Genomic DNA, 20,613 nt, shown 5'->3' on the forward strand with positions numbered 1-20,613 from the left:
TTAACAATCCAATTTAAGCAGTTCATTAAAAAATACCAGACAGTTTGATTATTAACATTTCTCTCATTAAACTGAAGATCTGATGTCCCTACTGTTTAAATTATTCCTTCAGGCTAATTCTCTGTTACAAAAATCTACCGGAATAAATCATAAATCTTAAGTCCCATGTCTACAATCTTAAATATATTACTCAAATAGAAACTTTAATTAAAAAAAAATACACCAGATGTTGAAGTGGTACTGAACATTATACTCGATGCAGATTAGATTTTACATAACAAACAATGCGATCACGATTATGCATCGCGTCTGATTGTCATCGATACTTCCTGCTGGTTACGGTACCACCTGACCTTAACTGCTGCAAACACCCTGTATCTCGCATTTATGTAAATGGTGCGGTTTTCTTTTGCACAATCGGCCCGACCCGGTGGATATTGAAAGTGAAAGTGCGGATACATGTCAGCCTTGTAGAAAGCCGCACTAAGATTGATAATCGCCCGGCATCCAATACTATTTTTATGGGTATGGGAAAAATTGCGTACCCCTGTTAAAAATTGTGGGGATACCATCTTCGGGTAGTGACAGTGTCGCGATTTGGAGCTGAGTAGTACGTCGGTTTTCGGTTTGGTGACAATGTCTAGCTGCACTTTATTGATTATTGCGGTTGCGGTGGTGCTTCTCGGTACCGTCGAGTCTAAGGTAAGGAAATTTTCAACATGTGTGGGTACTCCGAATGTAGAGTTTGAATTTTTTTAGAGTAAGGTTTGTGAAATACCGGAAACGGCCCCTCAGAAGATCGAATCGGTCATCAACGAATGTCAGGATGAAATTAAGATTGCCATTTTATCAGGTAATATTTTACTTTATCTAAAAATTTATTTTATAAAATAAAAAATTAAATCAAAAATATATATTTTAAATTTAATACAATATTTTTCATTTTTATTCATTAAATTAAATTTAATTAATCATACCAGAAAAATATAAAATATAGGCAAAATAATAAAATAATCATTTTCTTATAATTAGACCATCAATTCTAATAAAATTGATTAAATGGTATAAAATAGCAAATTGTATTTTATATTTTATTTTGACAAAAATTAGTTTTATTAAAATATTATTATATATTAATGATCAATAGAATTCCCTGAAAAAATAAGTATTCTTCAATTATTCTTATACTAAAATAATTTAATTAATATTATTATATTAATAATCAATAGAATATAATGAAAAAATAGATAGTCTCCAAATATTCTTATACTAAAATATTTTAATAAATAAAAACATGTCAATATTTTGGGGAGAATTGAAAATAATCTGACAATTATGACCAATTATTTAACATTCAAATTAATTTCCTTCTATTAAAAAATACAATTAATTTAATTCACAAATTAGTAAATTGTTCATGTAACCAAATTGTATCAATATTCCACAGAGAAAGTAACTATAAAACAAATCGATTATTGATACTTCAAAATTGCATAACCCCTTGCAAGAACTTTCTAGTTCAGATGTTAAATTATTAATAACTACTGTGTGAAGATTAAGATAATTTTTAGTATCGAAAATCTTCGTCTTTAGGCTAATAGAAAAGGGAAAACTTATAAGAGAAACGTGAGTTTTCGACTATGTTTTATTTCATAATTCACTTTCTTCACCACAAAGAAAACAAGTCCCATAATTACCATAGCGAAATTATTAATTAAAAAACCGTCCTCGATAAATAAATAATTGAAAAACCGACGTAATTTATCAAGAAACACATTTTCCCATAAAAAGCCATTGCATCAATCGATTGCAACACTGATGCAACAGCATGTCCTTAAATGTTGAAGTTTTAATTGGGTTAGTTTTTAAATTCGTCAATTTCGAGTGGTGCTCGTGTGTTTAACGGGGCAATTGCGCCCTACTTTCGTTGGGTTTGTGAAATATTATTTCGGTGTTGACATTTTTAAAACCAGTTCTGTTATAAAATTATCGTTTGTTAATGCGCATTTGTTTTACAGAAGCTCTGGAGGCTTTGAGCATCACCGAACACAAGAACAGCAGGGCTAAGAGGAGCGCATTTTCGAGGGATGAAAAACGAATTGCTGGGGTAAGTTTTCGTTTAAATCTCCCTCTGAGTTTTTATTTATGAGTGGCGTCATATTAATTAAAATAAGAATAATAACAATATTTAAATAATCATCATTGAACAGTAATATTCCCACAATAATTGTTGCAATGGATGTCATACATTTGCATAGTTCATTCACTTAATTATTTGTAAATAAAGAGTGTTTTTTGTGCAAATTGATAGAATGCAATCGGCCGAAAGCAGGTCGAATATTTCATAGTTAATGGAATAGTTGAATTTCATTGATAACATATTTACTAGTTGACCTCGACCAACAATTAATTAAATTTCATTGATCAAATGTAATAAATTCGTTACATAAAATTAAAAGAGATGCATATTTATTGATAAATATAATTTAAACAGTTTCTAATAAACAAAGAAACATACATATTAAGCTTTAATAATATATTACTTATTCTCTTTGTAATTCAAGGTAAGTTGCGCATAAATCATTGCATAATGCGCAAAATGTGTAATTTCACGAGGCTCGTTTATTTATTTACTTCCATATGAATTATTGGATAGTATTGGAAAGCGAATTTTTATTATTATATTAATTATTATAAACAAATAGGAAATGTGTTATATAAAATGATGAAAAAATGCCAATTTAAGGAAATATGTTTCATATTTTTAATCCTTTTGTATATTAATTCAATTGTAACAATTAAATTAACTATTATAAGTGTTCTGGTACAACATATATTTTAATTAATTGTTAATTTTACTGTTTTTTTGCATAATTATAATAATTGAGTATTTTTATTAAATTCTAATATTTTTTACTGTTTACACAATTAGGAAATATTATAATAATTATAAATAATCAATAATTCACCAATATATCAAATTTAAATTGTCTTAATTTTTAAACAATATTTAAATACCATAAATATTATTTAAAAGGTTAAATGGAAAATAAAAACAGCATCTTAAAAAACTAATTAAGACTACAAATTTTTTTTGAAATATAAAAAATGTGAATGAAGATATTATTAACATATAACACTTATGTCTTACGTATAAAATGTCAAAAACATTGTAAAAAACTTACTCAAAATGCCAAAAATATATTAAATTATTACTTACGACACATTTTAAAATATGTTAAATAGGTATTACAAAACTAAAAACACAAAACTGCATATGAAAAATAATAAACTTACAACACTTCTTAAGTTTATGTTAAATTAGTCTTACAAAACTTCTTTGAAATGTCAAAAAATTATACGTACACAAAGCAAGTAAACAAAAATTATACACATAATATTTTTGTCTTGCAAAACTCATTTAACATAAAATGTTAAATGTGAAACAAATTTGCATATTAGTAATCAACTATAAAGACTGTAATTTTAATCCTTTTTCAACCTGGTTATTATTTTTTTTTGTAAGACTTGAGTCCACAGTGATTACACCATTGAAATTTGAATAATTACCAATCTTAAAATAATTAAAATTCATAATTCTAATAACTATTGTTGGTTTCAGTGTCTGTTACAATGTGTCTACAGGAAGATGAAAGCTGTAAGTATTATTTTGGTTTATAATTGACTTCTGGTACATGTTCAAAATTTTTTATTAAGAGTCCTTGTTCCAAGAACTATCTTCCATTTCCGGAACAAGGAATAATTTAAAGTCAATTAAAAGAGGAACAATTGAAAGAGCGAATTTAGGAGATAAGTTTCTTGTTAGATATTATCTTAAAAAATATTTTATTGATTTACTGTATTTAGTATATAACAGAAAAATTAATCTTCTAAATTGTCTGTGTTAATTTAGTGAAAAAACTAGATTCAATTATCTTCAAGAGCAGGCAGTTCTTAATTTAGAAGATAAGTTCATTATATTATCTTAAAATCATTGATAGATATCATCTTATACAATTTATATTTTTATGTTATACAATTTAAAGATCAGCCACTGCTATTGCCTTCTTCAATTCATTGAAAGAGAAAGATTGATTTGTCTTTCAAGAACAAGTAGATTTTAACTTAGAAGATAAGTTCATTGACAGATATTATCTTAAAATTTAATTTATTAATTCTGTTTATTTATTGTTAAATACCAGTAAATTTAAAGGAAACCAGCCACTGCTATTGTCTTCTTCAATTCATTGAAAGAGGAAGATTGATTTGTCTTTCAAGAACAAGTAGATTTTAACTTAGAAGATAAGTTCATTGATAGATATTATCTTAAAATTTAATTTATTAATTCCGTTTATTTATTGTTACATACCAGTAAATTTAAAAGAGGCCAGCCACTGCTATTGCCTTCTTCAAATCATTGAAAGAGGAAGATTGATTTGTCTTTCAAGAACAAGTAGTTTTTAATTTAGAAGATAAGTTCATTGATAGATATTATCTTAAAATTTAATTTATTAATTCCGTTTATTTATTGTTAAATACCAGTAAATTTAAAGGAAACCAGCCACTGCTATTGTCTTCTTCAATTCATTGAAAGGGGAAGATTGATTTGTCTTTCAAGAACAAGTAGTTTTTAATTTAGAAGATAAGTTCATTGATAGATATTATCTTAAAATTTAATTTATTAATTCCGTTTATTTATTGTTTCTTACCAGTAAATTTAAAGGAGGCCAGCCACTGTTATTGTCTTCTTCAATTCATTGAAAGAGGAAGATTGATTTGTCTTTCAACAACAAATAGTTTTTAATTTAGAAGATAAGTTTATTGATAGATATTATCATAAAATTTAATTTATTAATTCCGTTTATTTATTGTTTCTTACCAGTAAATTTAAAGGAGGCCAGCCACTGTTATTGTCTTCTTCAATTCATTGAAAGAGGAAGATTGACTTGTCTTTCAAGAACAAGTAGATTTTAACTTAGAAGATAAGTTCATTAATAGATATTATTTTAAAATTTAATTTATTAATTCCGTTTATTTATTGTTAAATACCAGTAAATTTAAAGGAGGCCAGCCACTGTTATTGTCTTCTTCAATTCATTGAAAGAGGAAGATTGATTTGTCTTTCAACAACAAATAGTTTTTAATTTAGAAGATAAGTTCATTGATAGATATTATCTTAAAATTTAATTTATTAATTCCGTTTATTTATTGTTTCTTACCAGTAAATTTAAAGGAGGCCAGCCACTGTTATTGTCTTCTTCAATTCATTCAAAGAGGAAGATTGATTTGTCTTTCAAGAACAAGTAGTTTTTAATTTAGAAGATAAGTTCATTGATAGATATTATCTTAAAATTTAATTTATTAATTCCGTTTATTTATTGTTTCTTACCAGTAAATTTAAAGGAGGCCAGCCACTGTTATTGTCTTCTTCAATTCATTCAAAGAGGAAGATTGATTTGTCTTTCAAGAACAAGTAGATTTTAACTTAGAAGATAAGTTCATTAATAGATATTATTTTAAAATTTAATTTATTAATTCCGTTTATTTATTGTTTCATACCGGTAAATTTAAAGGAGGCCAGCCACTGTTATTGTCTTCTTCAATTCATTGAAAGAGGCAGATTGACTTGTCATTCAAGAACAAGTAGTTTTTAATTTAGAAGTTAAGTTCATTGATAGATATTATCTTAAAATTTAATTTATTAATTCCGTTTATTTATTGTTATAAAACAGTAAATTTAAAGGAAGCCAGCCACTGTTATAGTCTTCTTCAATTCATTGAAATAGGAAGATTAATTTGTCTTTCAAGAACAAGTAGTTTTTAACTTAGAAGAAGAGTTCATTGATAGATATTATTTTAAAATTTAATTTATTAATTTCGTTTATTTATTGTTATACACCAGAAAATTTAAAGGATGTCAGCACCTATTACTGCCTTCTTCAATTCATTGAAAATGAAAGATTGATTTGTCTTTCAAAAACAAAAGGTTTTTAACTTTGAAAATAAGTTCATTGATAGTTATTTTCTTAAAATCTAATTCATTAATTTCGTTTATTTATTGTTAGACAGAAGTTTATAGGAGGCCAGCCACTGTTATTATCTTCTTCAATTCTTTGAAAGAGGAAGATTGACTTGTTTTTCAAGAACCATTTAGTAGATAAGTAGATATAATAGATAATATCTTAAGATTTAATTTATTAATTCAGTTTGTTTTACACTACTAAATTTCTTTACATTTACTAATGTAAACCATCATTGTCTTCTACAATTCATTGAAAGGGAAACGTTAATTTTTTTTTTAAATTTATTTTATTTATTGTTACATAACTGCAAATTAAAAGTAGTTCAAATACTGCAATTGTATGCCTCAATTCGTTGAAAAAAGAAAATTGATTTGGCTTCCATGAATCAACAAGTACTACAATATTTCATCCACACCAATTTATCACAATTACAAAATCGTCTGGCGTGCATTTCGTCAGAATTCTCATTACACGCACCGACGCACCCCAACACGGTGAATTATTCGTTAATAATCCATAATTATGGGCATTTCGCTACATAAATATGTGATTTTAAAACCGCATGTCATTCGATATCGGCGATCTTGATGCATGACCGTGGTGCACGAAAATTGCGCGATACGTCGAAACAAAGAAAATGCTAATGGGGAAAAACCGTTTTGTAAATTTATGGTGCCTGTTTCGCACCGATATGGAACCATAACAGGGTCAACGTTACGACCGCGTTGCGAAAACGTTGACGATTAAGATCGTGATCGTTATGAAATTTTTTGATTTTATAGGTGAACGAAAAGGGATTTCCGACCACCGAAGGTTTGGTGAAGCTGTACACTGAAGGTATCACGCAGAAGGAATACATTCTGGCCACGCTTCAGTCCGTCAGCACTTGTTTGGTTGACGCTCACAAGAAACATTTGACCACACCCCAAGCCATCGAACGTAAGTGAAACAATTATTGAATGCTTGCATGTGTTTATATCCGCATATTTTCCAACTTGAATATGTGAATGTTCAATGTGACTCACAAGTTAAAATAAAACATGGATAAATTGTTTAATTATCGAGGAATAAACCAATAAAGTTTTATTTTTTAAAATATGGCGAATGCACTATCAAAGCCCAAAATATTGATAGCGCATTCACCATTATTTTAACTTTTGTATATATTTATATATATATAATATTTTGGTGACTCCTGTATAAGAAATAATACCTAAATATTTATTTAATTGATATATTCTTTCTTATAATCTTCTTCATCAATCAATTATTTAAAAAATAAATAATTCATAAAAATGTTATTTAATTACTTATATAGATAAGATATTTTTTTTGTATTATAATTTACTACAATATATTTTATTTATAATTTTACTATCAAATTATTTTCGACACAAAATTATATTCTAAAACTTTCTTTTGTTCCTATATTAGTAATTAAAATTAATATTTATTGAAATAATTGTAATCAAGTATATTTTTAATAGTTAACATTATTAATACCTAAATAAAAAATAAAATAAAAACTGAAAAACCAAAAACTATTCCAAATCTTTTGCTTTTTTTAAGTATCAATAATTAATATGAATATTTTATTTAATTAATGGGTTTCAGGTTTATAATATCAGTTAGTTCAATAGCTATACAGATCTGTTATCTAATATATTCAAAATAAAAAAAATAAAGCTAAAAACTGTACTAAATCGTCTCTTTTGTTATTTTTAAATATCAATAATTAAAATGAATATATTATTTAATTAATAGGTTTATAATATTAGTTAATTCAATAGGTACACAATTTTTATTATCTAATATATTTTAAATAAAAAGAAAAACTATAAAACTAAATCTAAAAACTATTCTAAATCTTCTCATTTGTTATTTTTAAATATCAAGAATTAAAATGAATATTTTATTTAATTAATAGGTATCAGGTTTATAATATTGGTTTGTTGACTAATTAAACATATTTTATTACCTAATATATTCTAAATAAAAAGGAAAACTCTAAAACTAAAGCTAAAAACTATTCTAAATCTTCTTTTTTGTTATTTTTGAATATCTATAATTAAAATGAATATATTATTTAATTAATAGGTTTCAGGTTTATAATATTAGTTGGTTCAATAGTTATACAAATTTCATTATCTAATATATTCTAAATAAAAAGAAAAACTATAAAACTAAAGCTAAAAACTATTCTAAATCTTCTCATTTGTTATTTTTAAATATCAAGAATTAAAATGAATATTTTATTTAATTAATAGGTATCAGGTTTATAATATTGGTTTGTTGACTAATTAAACATATTTTATTATCTAATATATTCTAAATAAAAAGGAAAACTCTAAAACTAAAGCTAAAAACTATTCTAAATCTTCTCTTTTGTTGTTTTTGAATATCTATAATTAAAATGTATAGGTTATTTAATTAAAAGGTTTCAAGTTTATAATATTAGTTAGTTCAATAGTTATACAAATTTTATTATCTAATATATTCTAAATAAAAAGAAAAACTATAAAACTAAAGCTAAAAACAATTCTAAATCTTCCCTTTTGTTATTTTAAAAATCAATAATTTAAGTGAATTATTTATTTAATTAACATGTTTCAGATTTATAATATTATTATTACACTAACTAAACAAATTTTATTATCCAATATATTCTAAATAAAAAGAAAAACTCTAAAACTAAAGCTAAATACTATTCTAAATCTTTTCTTTTGTTGTTTTTGAATATCAATTATTAAAATGAATAAATTATTTAATTAAAAGGTTTCAGGTTTATAATATTAGTTAATTAGATAGTTAAACAAATTTTATTATCTAATATATTCTAAATAAAATAACTATAAAACAAAAGCTACAAACTATTCTAAATCTTCTCATTTGTTATTTTTAAATATCAATATTTAAAATGAATATTTTATTTAATTAATAGGTTTCAGCTTTAGTTAATTAAATAGTTAAACAAATTTTAGTTTGTAATATATTGTAAACAAAAATGAAAACTATAAAACAAAAGCTAAAGACTATTCTAAATGTTCTGTTTTTATTATTAATAATAATAATAACCTTAAAAGTATTATTCTATTATTATTAAAAATCAATATTTAATTAATAAGTTTTAGGTGTGTAATATTAGTTAGTTTAATAGTTACACAAATTTTTATAATCTGATATATTCTAAATATTTTTATTTGGTTATTGTTAAAATAATGTTTAAATGTATTTTTAAATAATCGATTCGAAGTTTATAATATAGTCAGTTTAATAATTACTCAATTTTTTTAACCTTTATGTATATTAAAAGTAAAAATAAATAGAAATATTAAAATTTAATTTAATTTATTTATAAAATACAGTTTTTTAAATAATTTATACATTTATTCGATTTTATATCGTTATTAAATTGTTAATAATCATTAAATCTTTAATATTTATTATTTAATAGTTCATTTCCACTTACATAAACACGGCGAAAATTAGAATAAACAAAAGAACTTCCTCAGTCAATTACAATCGCTAAAAATACAGAACGTACAAAATTAATTACTTCAAACACATGTTTAATATGTTATGGCCATTGATCTATGTCGATTATATAAACAAAACAATATCGAAACAATAATTCAAACCTTTTGCATAATATTAATGTAACCAGCATCGTAGTATAACAACACAATATAAGTAATGTAATTACCACAAGTAGCAATTAATTGAAAAACGAAACTGATGAGAGTTTTTTTTTATTCATTGAGAATTCTGTTGGAGAAATTTTCGCTGGGACGTAATAATTTTTATATTTATTTTAATCTGTCGTACTTTGCCAAGGTGAATCCAAAGCCATTGTGTTTAATAAACGTTAATTGTATAAAACAATAACCTATTAAAATTAAGAAGTTTTTTTCTTAATTGTGATTCTAATTATTCGCAATAATTTACGAGATTTTATCGTGGTTAAACATTCGAATGACATAATTATTAATTATGAAGTCGTGTATGTGTGAATTTAATGGGTTTTGACAAGGCGGAGTTTTTAGTTTATTTCATGACGCAAATTGTTGTTAAGATACGTAATTTAGCACTAAAATATTACAAATAATTTCCGGTACATAGAAAAATATTTTTGTTGTGAAATTCTTAAATATGTGCTTAAGTGAAATATGCTATATTATATTAAACATTAAATAAAGATAGTTATTACAATTTAAAATTACAACTCAAGATATAATATTTAAAATTGGAATAAAACTTTGAAAAATGAACACAATAAGAAAATTATTATTTATACAATAAATTTATTAGTAACAAGTAATAATGTATGTAAGATTTTATAGAATACGAATATAGTAATTTTTATAACACTGTATAAAAGGACAATAGTAAACTAATATTATTTTAACAGTTCACTTCAAATAAAAACTAAAATATTTAACAATGGAAAAAATGCCCACCACTGTAGATTTAAATAAGAGAGAATATATTCAAAATTATACAAAAAGCACACTAATAAATAGTTTTTTACTTTTAAAATTTTATTTTTAATAAAAAAAATCCATTTTATAACTAGTTTAATTTTAATAAAAAAAGTTGCCGTAATAATGACCACCACTGTATATTTAAATAAGAGAAAATATTAGAAATTATAAAGTACATAAAGTTTATTAATAATGTTTTTTTTTACTTTTGAAATTTTATTTTCAATAAAAAAATCTATTTTAGTGTAACTAGTTTAATTTTAATAAAAAGTGATATAAAAGTTGCCATAATATTGACCACCACTGTATGTTTAAATAAGAGAGAAAATATTTAAAATTAAAAGTACATAAAGTTATATTATATAAATATGTTCTTTTACTTTTAAAATTTTGGTTTTGATAAAAATTCTATTTTAAAACTATTTTAATTTTAATAATTTTTAAAAATAATTAGAAATTATAATAATGAACTTGTAAAATTTGAGTCTACAAAATTAAAATAATACATTAAATAAGTTATATTAAATTATATATATTTTTAGTGTTCTAAAGTTTTGCTTTTAGTTTTTAAATAATTGAAATAAATAGTTGTATTATTAATTATATTTTTGTTATTAATTTACAGAGGAAGGAAAAACATGTGACATAGCCTACGACATATTCGACTGCGTCTCAGAAAAGATCGGCGAGTATTGCGGCCAGACGCCGTAATTCCACGTTCCACGTTGTTTAATTTTTAGAATTACTGCCGTTTTGTACCAAAGCAAACAGAACAACCGCACAATTATCTGCAATCATCCCGAACGGTCGGTTCACAATATTATTTGGTTTGTTTTTAATGTAGACTTCGATCGACCGTCGTTTTATCTGCATCGTAAGTTTGCGATTTAAATGCAAATTTTAACTGGGGAATTTAAATTTAGACTTAACCTGCTTGGCTATGATTATTAGTTAATAGTTAAATGTTAGTAGACTTGCAATTTTGTTTTGTTTAGGAATATTATATATTTTATTATGTAAATATGTGTATAGTTTTATTACTTTTAATAAATTTATAAAAATGTTCATGTGTGTGTTTTATTAAACCCAATTTATTGTTTTTAAGGGTCAACAAATAATTTTAAATTACTGAATATTTTTAAAGTAGTACAATTATTGATTTAAAACAAAAATTGCCTAAATTTAAAAAAACAATAATTAAAATTAAAAAATTTATTAACTTAAATATTTTCATGAATACTAATAATAACAAAATATTCATTTGCAATTTAAATAAATAATAGCAATTAATTTTAAAATAATGGATTTTACTATTTTGTTGAATATTTAGTAAATTATTATTTTTTACATTGTTTGAAAATTAATAATTTGTAAAAGTTATAAATAAAACAAGAAAAAATTCAATTCTGACAATTTTTTTTAATTTATTTGTTGAGATAAATGAAAATAAATTAAAGAAGAAGTAGGAAAGGTGGTAAATTTAACCTTCCAAAATTAATAAATATTTAATTAAATTAATTTATATTTAAAAATATAATAGCCAAAAAAAAATTATTTGGAATTTAAATCAATAATAATAATAATAATAATCAAATTTTACTATTTTATTGAATATTTAGTAAATTATTATTTTTTATATTGTTTAAAAAATTAATAATTCGAAAAAGTTACAATAATAAAACAAGAAAAAATTCAATTTTGACATTTTTTTTAATTTATTTGTTGAGATAAACAAAAACAACAAAAAAAAATCATTTGGAATTTAAATCAATAATAATAAGTGAATTTTGCTATTTTATTGAATATTTAGTAAGTTATTATTTTTTAAATTGTTTTAAAATTAATAATTTGAAAAATTTATAATTAAAACATATAAAAATCCAATTTTGACATTTTTTAAATTTAATTGTTGAGATAAACTAAAATAAATTAAAAAAACAAGCAGAAAAGGAGGCAAATTTAAATTAATTTATATTTAAAAACAAATAACCAAAAAAATCATTTGGAATTTAAATCAATAATAATAATAATAATAATAATTAAATGTTACTATTTTATTGAATATTTAGTAAATTATTATTTTTTATATTGTTTTAAAATTAATAATTCGAAAAAGTTATAAATAAAAAAAGAAAAAATTCAATTCTGACATTTTTTTAATTTATTTGTTGAGATAAACGAAAATAAATTAAAGAAGAAGCATGAAAAGTGGTAAATTTGAGCTTCCAAAATTAATCAAAATTTTAATTAAATTAAGTTTTATTTAAAACCATAACAAAAAAAAATCATTTGGAATTTAAATCAATAATAATAAGTGAATTTTGCTATTTTATAGAATATTTAGTAAGTTATTATTTTTTATATTGTGTTAAAATTAATAATTTGAAAAATTTATAATTAAAACATAAAAAAATTCAATTTTGATATTTTTTTAATTTAATTGTTGAGATAAACAAGCAGGAAAAATCATTTGAAATTTAAATCAATAATAATAATTGAATTTTATTATTTTATTGAATATTTTGTAAATTACAATTTTTTATATTATTTTAAAATTAACAATTCGCAAAAGTTATAAATAAAACATGAAAAAATTCAATTATGACATCTTTTTAATTTAATTGTTGAGATAAACTAAAATAAATTAAAGAATAAGCATGAAATGTGGTAAATTTAAGCTTCCAAAATTAATCAATATTTAAATTAATTTACATTTAAAGACATAATAACCAAAAAAATTTATTTGGAATTTAAATCCATATTAATAATCGAAATTTACTATTTTATTGAATATTTAGTAAATTAATTTTTTTATATTGTTTTAAAATTATTAATTTGAAAAAGTTTTAAATAAGACAAGAAAAATTCTATTCTAACATTTTTTTTTATAATTTAATTGTTGAGACGAACAGAAATAAATTTTAAGAAGACGTAAGAAAGGTATTAAAAGTATAATCTTTCAAAATTAATCAGTATTTAAAATAAATTAATATAAATAAATAAAAACCTAATGACAAAAATAATCATTTGAAATTTAAATCAATAATTATAACAATTGATTTTAAAGAATTGAATTTTTTCTATTTATTGAAAATTTAGTAAATTATTAATTTTTATATTGTTTTAAAATTAATAATTTGAAAAAAAAAATAAATAAAACAAGAAAAAATTCTATTATAACATTTTTTTAAATTTAATTGTTGAGATGAAGTTAAATAAATTTAAGAACATGGAAGAAATGTGGTAATTTAAGACAAAATTAAAATTTTATATTATTAAAATATTCAAAATTAATAATCAACGTTTTTTAACTTCTGGGAAACAATAAACCTCTGCACAAACAATATTAAATTTTAATGGCAATACTTCACATGGAATGTTAAAAATGATTGTTAATATAAAAATGACATTCCCATAGTCCTTCCTCTTGCGGCGTTTTAAAACAATTGCGAAAGACATAATAAAGCCAATTAAACGAATATAATTCAATTAAATTAACCTCCTGTATAATTTACACAGTTTATATGTTTTAAATACGAATTGCTTATCGGCTCAAGATCGAGATGGTATCGTTTCACCTTCGCCGTCCATTTTATCCGTAACCTAACGCCAAAACGTCCCGGACTTCTTCGTATTTATCACTGTCGTTCCTCGATTACTTAACCACCACGTCCAGAATATAATTGCCTCACTAAAAACTAACACACAATTCGTGTAGGGATTTTGTAGTTAATCGGAAGCAACAGACCATTTCGGTTTCGTGCAAGGACATCAGAGATCTTCACGGTACAGGGAATTCCCTCAGCTTCCAGTCGCACAATTCGCCACCGCGTATGTTTCATTGCAACGCGATGGAGTAACGTCAAGGGCGATTGTTCTACATGTGTTTCGTTAAGACAATGCTGAATTTGAATTGGGTATGCCACCCCACTTTGCGTTCGGTATATAAAGATTTTTTTCATTATCAGTTAGGCAGTGTTTATTTGGTTTTGGTTATTGTGTTGTGTTTGGGAAATTCGCGATGGAAACATGGAATGTGAGTGGGCCCAATATTTTAGGATTATTGTGTTTTGTGACAGTTTTTTGCATTTTGGATTTATTTGTGGGTTTTCGTGTGGTGTATTCTGAAATTTCCAGGGATAATTTTTTCAATGATTTTGGATTAATTAAATCAATTTTTTACTTAAAATAATTTCCATCTATATCAAATATTACAAAAAACATTTTTAACATAAAATTTCTATTTACAAATAATATTAATGATAAATTATTTTAGTATTTAATCTTTTTTAACATTGAAATAACAATTAAAAATATCTTACATAGTAAAATCAGTGAATTGTTGACTTCATCATCAAATAAATTCATCAGTCCGATCATCAGTATAAATTTAATAAAAATATAAATTATTTCAAATTGTTTTCTAATTTTGTAAAGGATTATTTCATTTATAAAAATTCTTAAGTGGGATATTATAAATTTATAAAAACAGTATAATAAATATTTAATTAAAATAATTTTTAATTAAATATTATATTGGTAATTTTAAATTAATTAATTATTTCATACTAATTTAATATATCCACTAAATAATTTTTATAAAAAAATGGTGTAAACTTGTTTGTAATTTATTAATTCTCATTAAAATACGGTTAAAAATAACTAAATTTTCATAAATTTTTGAAAAAATGCTAAAAATACTTTTTATAAAAATTTAAATAAAATATGTATTAATTGTTTTAAAATATTCGTTTATTGAATTTTTTCCTGTAATTTTTTTATTATATTTTCTCATACATTAAATATTTATTAAAAAATTCATATATGACATAATATTTTAATTTACAATTAATAGTAATGGTAAATTATTTTATATTTATTATATTTTAACATTGAAATAAAAATTAATAAATCTTAATTTATAGTCAGTAAATTTTTGACTTTATCATCGAATAATTATTTATTATTTATATAAAAATATAAAATATTTCAAATTGTATTAATTAAAATTAACTATAAAAATAATAATTTTTCTGATTTTATTTTATATTAATTTAATATATTCACTAATATATAGACTTTTTGGAATTTGTAATTTATTGATTGTTATTAAAATACACCAGTTTGTAAAAACAAAAAATAACTAAATTCTTACAAAATATACGAATTACTTATTTAATTCTTAAATTTAATAGTTTAAAATTTCTTTAAAAATTAATTTAATATATATTTTTGTAAATTATGCTAAAAATACTTTTTATAAAAATTTAAATAAAATATGCATAATTTATAAAAAATTTAATGTCTTTTTTAGTTTTTGATTTTTTTAAAAATTATTTTAAAATATTCATTTATTGAAAATTTTATATTTTTTATTATATTTTCACATGCTTTAAATATTTATTAAAAAATATTTATATTTAACATATAATTTTAATTTCCAAATAATAGTAATGGTAAATTATTTTAGTGTTTATTATATTTTAACATTGGAATAAAATCCTTAACTTTATTATCGATTAATTAATATAAATTTAATAAAAATATAAATTATTTCAAATTGTATTAGTTAAAATTAATTATAAGTATTAATTTTTGATATTATTTCATATTAATTTAATATATACACTGAACAAATTTTATAAAAAATGGTATATAGACTTTTAGAATTTGTAACTTATTAATTCTCTCTAAAATACATCAGTCTTTAAAAATAAAAAATAACTAAATTCTCATAAAATATACGAATGTACTTATTTAATTCTTAAATTTAATTAATCGTTTAAAATTTCCCAAATTAATTTAATATATATTTTTGAAACATATGCTAAAAATTCTTTTTATAAAAATTAAAATAAAATAAGCATTAATTTATTAGTTAATTAACAAAATTTAGAAGAATTTATATTTTAAAATGTAAAATTTAATTACTTATTATTGCATATTATAAAATTTTACTTAACTGCACGAATAAAGGTGCATTTAACATTTCCTTTTAAAATTAAATATTAAAATATAACCTTACATACAAAATATTATATACAGTAATTATTCGACAAATAATGTAAAATTTAATTACTTATTACATATTTTAAAATTTTAGTTAACTCCACGAATAAGGTGTATAAATATTTTTATTGGTAATGTCATATTTTACATTTCCTCTTAAAATTTATATTTTAAAATGAAATATTAACGTTACATACAAAATACTTATATAGTATTATTCGTCCAGTACAGTAAATTGAATAACTTATATTATATATTATAAAATGTTTAGATTACTAGACGAATAAGAGTGCAAAAACATTTTAATTATTAAGGTTATGCTTTAACATTTCCTTTAAATGTTATATTTTAAAATGAAAAATTATGGTATAACCTTAAATATAAAATATTTATACAGTATTATTCGTTCAGTACAGTAAAATTTAATGACTTATTATGTGCATAAACATTTTAATTGCTTTAACAGTTTTAAAACATAAATTCTTTATAATTTGGTTGTATTTTCCATATTTTTTTATTTAATACTAATAAACAAACATGAGAGACTAAAAATGATTAATACAATTGTTAAACTAGATAATTATGAATTATTATGGTTACAAACAGGATATGAATACAGAAAATGATTGCTAATTACCTAATACATTGCCAGATTATTATTATTTATGGCATAATTTATAACAACTGGTAATAATACCTTCCGAGTTCGTTTAACATAAGTGACTTTAAAAATGATTTAATTATTCATGTTTAATGATATCTGCATAATCAGCATCTAGTTAGAAACGTAATTGAAATCATTTCTTACAGTAACAGTTTTGTGTCCTGTTATTTAGTCGTATGAATTAAATCTGCCTTTTGTTGAGAGGTTTTTGCTCTCCTCTTCCATTCAGCCACCATTTATGATCATCATAGTAAAATTTTACACAGAAAATTTACAAGGCTTGCATAATGGCACCACTTATAAAGTAAGCACCCATAAATTAAGTTTATGGGCGTTAAAAGGTACATAACAGGAACCCATATAAAAAAATATTCCCAGCACGAATTTCGAAATTAAACCCGTCAATTGTGTCCGTAATTTTTGTCGAAAAAAATGCAAATTACCTGAAATTTATTGTCGGGTACACATGTCGAATAATTAGCTTAAATTTGAGAACAATGGAGTGATTTTATCACGATTTGGCCGAAGGCTATCTTTTGATCAAATCTCTTGATCGTTTTACTCAGTTAACTTCAGCCTTTGGTTAGACGGAATAATCAACGTTTTAGCCTAGAAGGAAATTAATTAATTATTTGCTGCAGCCAGAAATCGACAATTAAATGATTTTTATTTGTGATAGCGTTAATAAACTAAGAAAATACTAAAATATGTTAACTTTTTTCAGTTGTACATCGTCCTTATATTAGTAACAGTTACAATACAAAACATTCAAGCTGTGGACGATGATTACAACCTCCTGAACAGAGACGGGTCCTTCCAGTTCGGCTACAACAACGGCGACTCGTTCCACTTCGCCGATGGCAACAGAAACAACGTTGTAAAGGGCGAATTTGGCGGACGAAATCCGGGAACAGGTACTTTTATACCCCACAATTATCCCCCTCAAAATAATAATTATTGGTGCTTTAGGAGCAATTGATACGACTGTCTACACCGCTGGACCAAGAGGTTACAGACCTAGAGGCAAGAACGTGCACCGGAAGTACGACTTGAACCAAAACGGCCCGAGGCCGGTGGGCAACAAGGACGACCCCTATTACGACCCGTACGAGGATCCCAGCTACAACTTCTCGTTCAGAACCAGGACCTACAACAGGGACGAGGGTGCTAACAGAGTTGGGGACGTCACTGGACGGTACTCGTATTTGGATGACGTGGGGGAGAGGCACAATGTTGAGTATATAGCGGGTAAGAATACAGGTTTCCACGTCAGGACGCCCTTCCCGGACTCGAATCCCAGAGCTTATGGACCTTTGTACTTCAACGGGAGGGGTAAACCCATTCCTAGGGGCAGGACTTCCATACAACGCGGTCTTGATGGCAGCTACAGGTATATCAACAGATCATCTAACAGGAACTAGAGTTATTTCAATTGTTCCAACAGGTTTGTATCAGCTGGGCCGGATCAAAGACGTACGGAAGTCAGCGACTCAACAGGTCACGTCCGAGGTTCCTACACCTATTTGGACGACAAAGGTGTGCAACATTCGGTTCATTACATCGCCGGTCCGGAAACAGGATACAGGGTGTTGAAGAATGTTAAAGGCCCCCATTTACCTACGGTATTTCCCTTCGGAAGACCAGGAATATTGCCTTCAGACTTTTACGACTACTTGGGTGACAAAGGGGATGTGTTTGACACGGCTGCAAGTGGTAGTCCTGTTAACAATAACGTTGACAATAACCTTAAGCCGGGTAAAGATGAAGTACCCACCTTTGACGGTGGAATTGACGTGAACAAGGACGACTTTAACAAATTCAACAACGACTTGGGATCATCGACGACTCCTTTCCCAACAAGTCGACCGACAAGACCTTTCGGACCAACTAGACCGTTTGGGGGCGGTGGTGGTGCTAGACCGAATTACGACGACGACGGTGGGGACTCAGATTTTGACTTGTTCGGTGACGGTGGTGGTGGAAGTACGACAGCTAAACCATACGATGACGGCTCTTACAGTACCACAACGGGTAGACCCTCAAGCAGGCCGACTTCAACTACAACATCCAGACCTTTCGGTGGAGGAGCATCCACTGGCTTCGGTGACAGTTCCGAGGACTTTGGTTCTAGACCAAGACCAGGAGGTGGTAGTAGTAGCACACCTCGACCATCAACTGACGATGACTTCAGCAGCTTCGGTGGAGACAGTGGAAGACCTACAGGTGGAAGGCCTGGAGGCGGTAGACCGAGTAGACCTAATTACGACGACCTGGGCGATGGGTCTGATGATTTCGGCCTTTTTGGCAGCGAATCGAACTCGCGACCCCCATTGCCCAGCAGGCCGGGGCACTTCGGCATAAGTGAAGGTAATGACGGACGCGACTGTCCTAAATGCAGGGGTACAATTGTGACTAACGTGGGCTATCGTACGTTCTCGGTGCCACCCGGTGTATCGGTCCGAGCTCATGTGCAAGCCATTGATTTGTTGCCTCTTTCAGAGAGTGTTCGATCACCCAGTGACCAATTCAATGAAGATACCCTGATTAAAACTGAACAGCTGAACGAGGCACCTTCGAACCATAACTCCACCACGGTGGTTAGCACCACGTCCGCCAAAAACACTGCCAAAGATATCACGACCACGGTCGCACCCACTACGTATAACTCGACAAGTACTTAGATCTCTGTTAGTGTGTAAATAGTTTTTAAGGTACTGTAAAAAGGGATTATTTATTAAAAGACTACTTTAAGGCTATTTATGCGTTTTATTCCTGGGGGATTCCCAATATGCCAAACATATATCAATCAAGACATCAACATTAAGTCTAATTGTACTTTTTATTCGAGAAGATTCTTTAGAATAGATCACGAGTACGGTACTCTCCAAGCACAAATAACTTGTTCATGTTCCTAATTTACTTCCACTGATACAATAGTCAATTAAAATTGTGTGCCAAAGACAATTCAATCTAAAAAAACCATCAAAGAATAATTTCAAAAATTATGAAATATGGCAACTGACCTCGGTCAGATTATGTGTGGCACCGTAGGTTTCCAGTACCGTTAATACCCATAAAGACACAAAAAATGCTGGCGTTTGGCACGTCCGTGATAAATTTAAACTTTTATACTACATAAACTGTAGCAATTAATGTTTTTTATGGGGCACCACAAAGGAAATTAAATTCCAACGTACGTTACTCCAGCCCCGGTACTCCTCTCGCATAATCATGCATTGAATCGCGTATTTTTTTTTTTGCGAAACTGTTAATTTATGACCGAGCAACAGGTTGAACTAGTACTTACTATACAAGACCACTGTCACAGTGCAGTGGTAACGTCACATCTCCAGCTGAGACCTTGACACTGGAGTGTCAACGAACTCGTCCACAAACACCTACTTAAAAATTTCATATAAATTTCATCTTTTTCCAT

The 20,613-nt window shown here is 25.5% G+C and overlaps 2 protein-coding genes across 2 annotated transcripts; both read left to right on the forward strand.

Annotated features, from left to right (window-relative positions):
- Nucleotides 1-483: 483 nt before the first annotated feature.
- Nucleotides 484-11,540, forward strand: LOC109600104 (general odorant-binding protein 70). The gene is made up of 6 exons (XM_020016181.2): nt 484-702; nt 760-853; nt 2,019-2,107; nt 3,623-3,658; nt 6,806-6,962; nt 11,130-11,540. Exons 1-6 carry the CDS (start codon nt 637-639, stop codon nt 11,213-11,215), a joined length of 528 nt encoding a protein of 175 aa, XP_019871740.1. The 5' UTR covers nt 484-636; the 3' UTR covers nt 11,216-11,540.
- A 2,979-nt stretch (nt 11,541-14,519) lies between these two features.
- On the forward strand, nt 14,520-19,933 carry LOC109600100 (uncharacterized). Its single transcript, XM_020016177.2, has 4 exons — nt 14,520-14,540; nt 17,902-18,091; nt 18,147-18,567; nt 18,622-19,933. The coding sequence occupies exons 1-4, from the start codon at nt 14,526-14,528 to the stop codon at nt 19,856-19,858; spliced, it is 1,863 nt and encodes a 620-aa protein (XP_019871736.2). The 5' UTR covers nt 14,520-14,525; the 3' UTR covers nt 19,859-19,933.
- Nucleotides 19,934-20,613: the final 680 nt, after the last annotated feature.

The sequence above is a fragment of the Aethina tumida genome, chromosome 4, assembly GCF_024364675.1.
Source record: "Aethina tumida isolate Nest 87 chromosome 4, icAetTumi1.1, whole genome shotgun sequence".
Classification (NCBI taxonomy): domain Eukaryota; kingdom Metazoa; phylum Arthropoda; class Insecta; order Coleoptera; family Nitidulidae; genus Aethina; species Aethina tumida.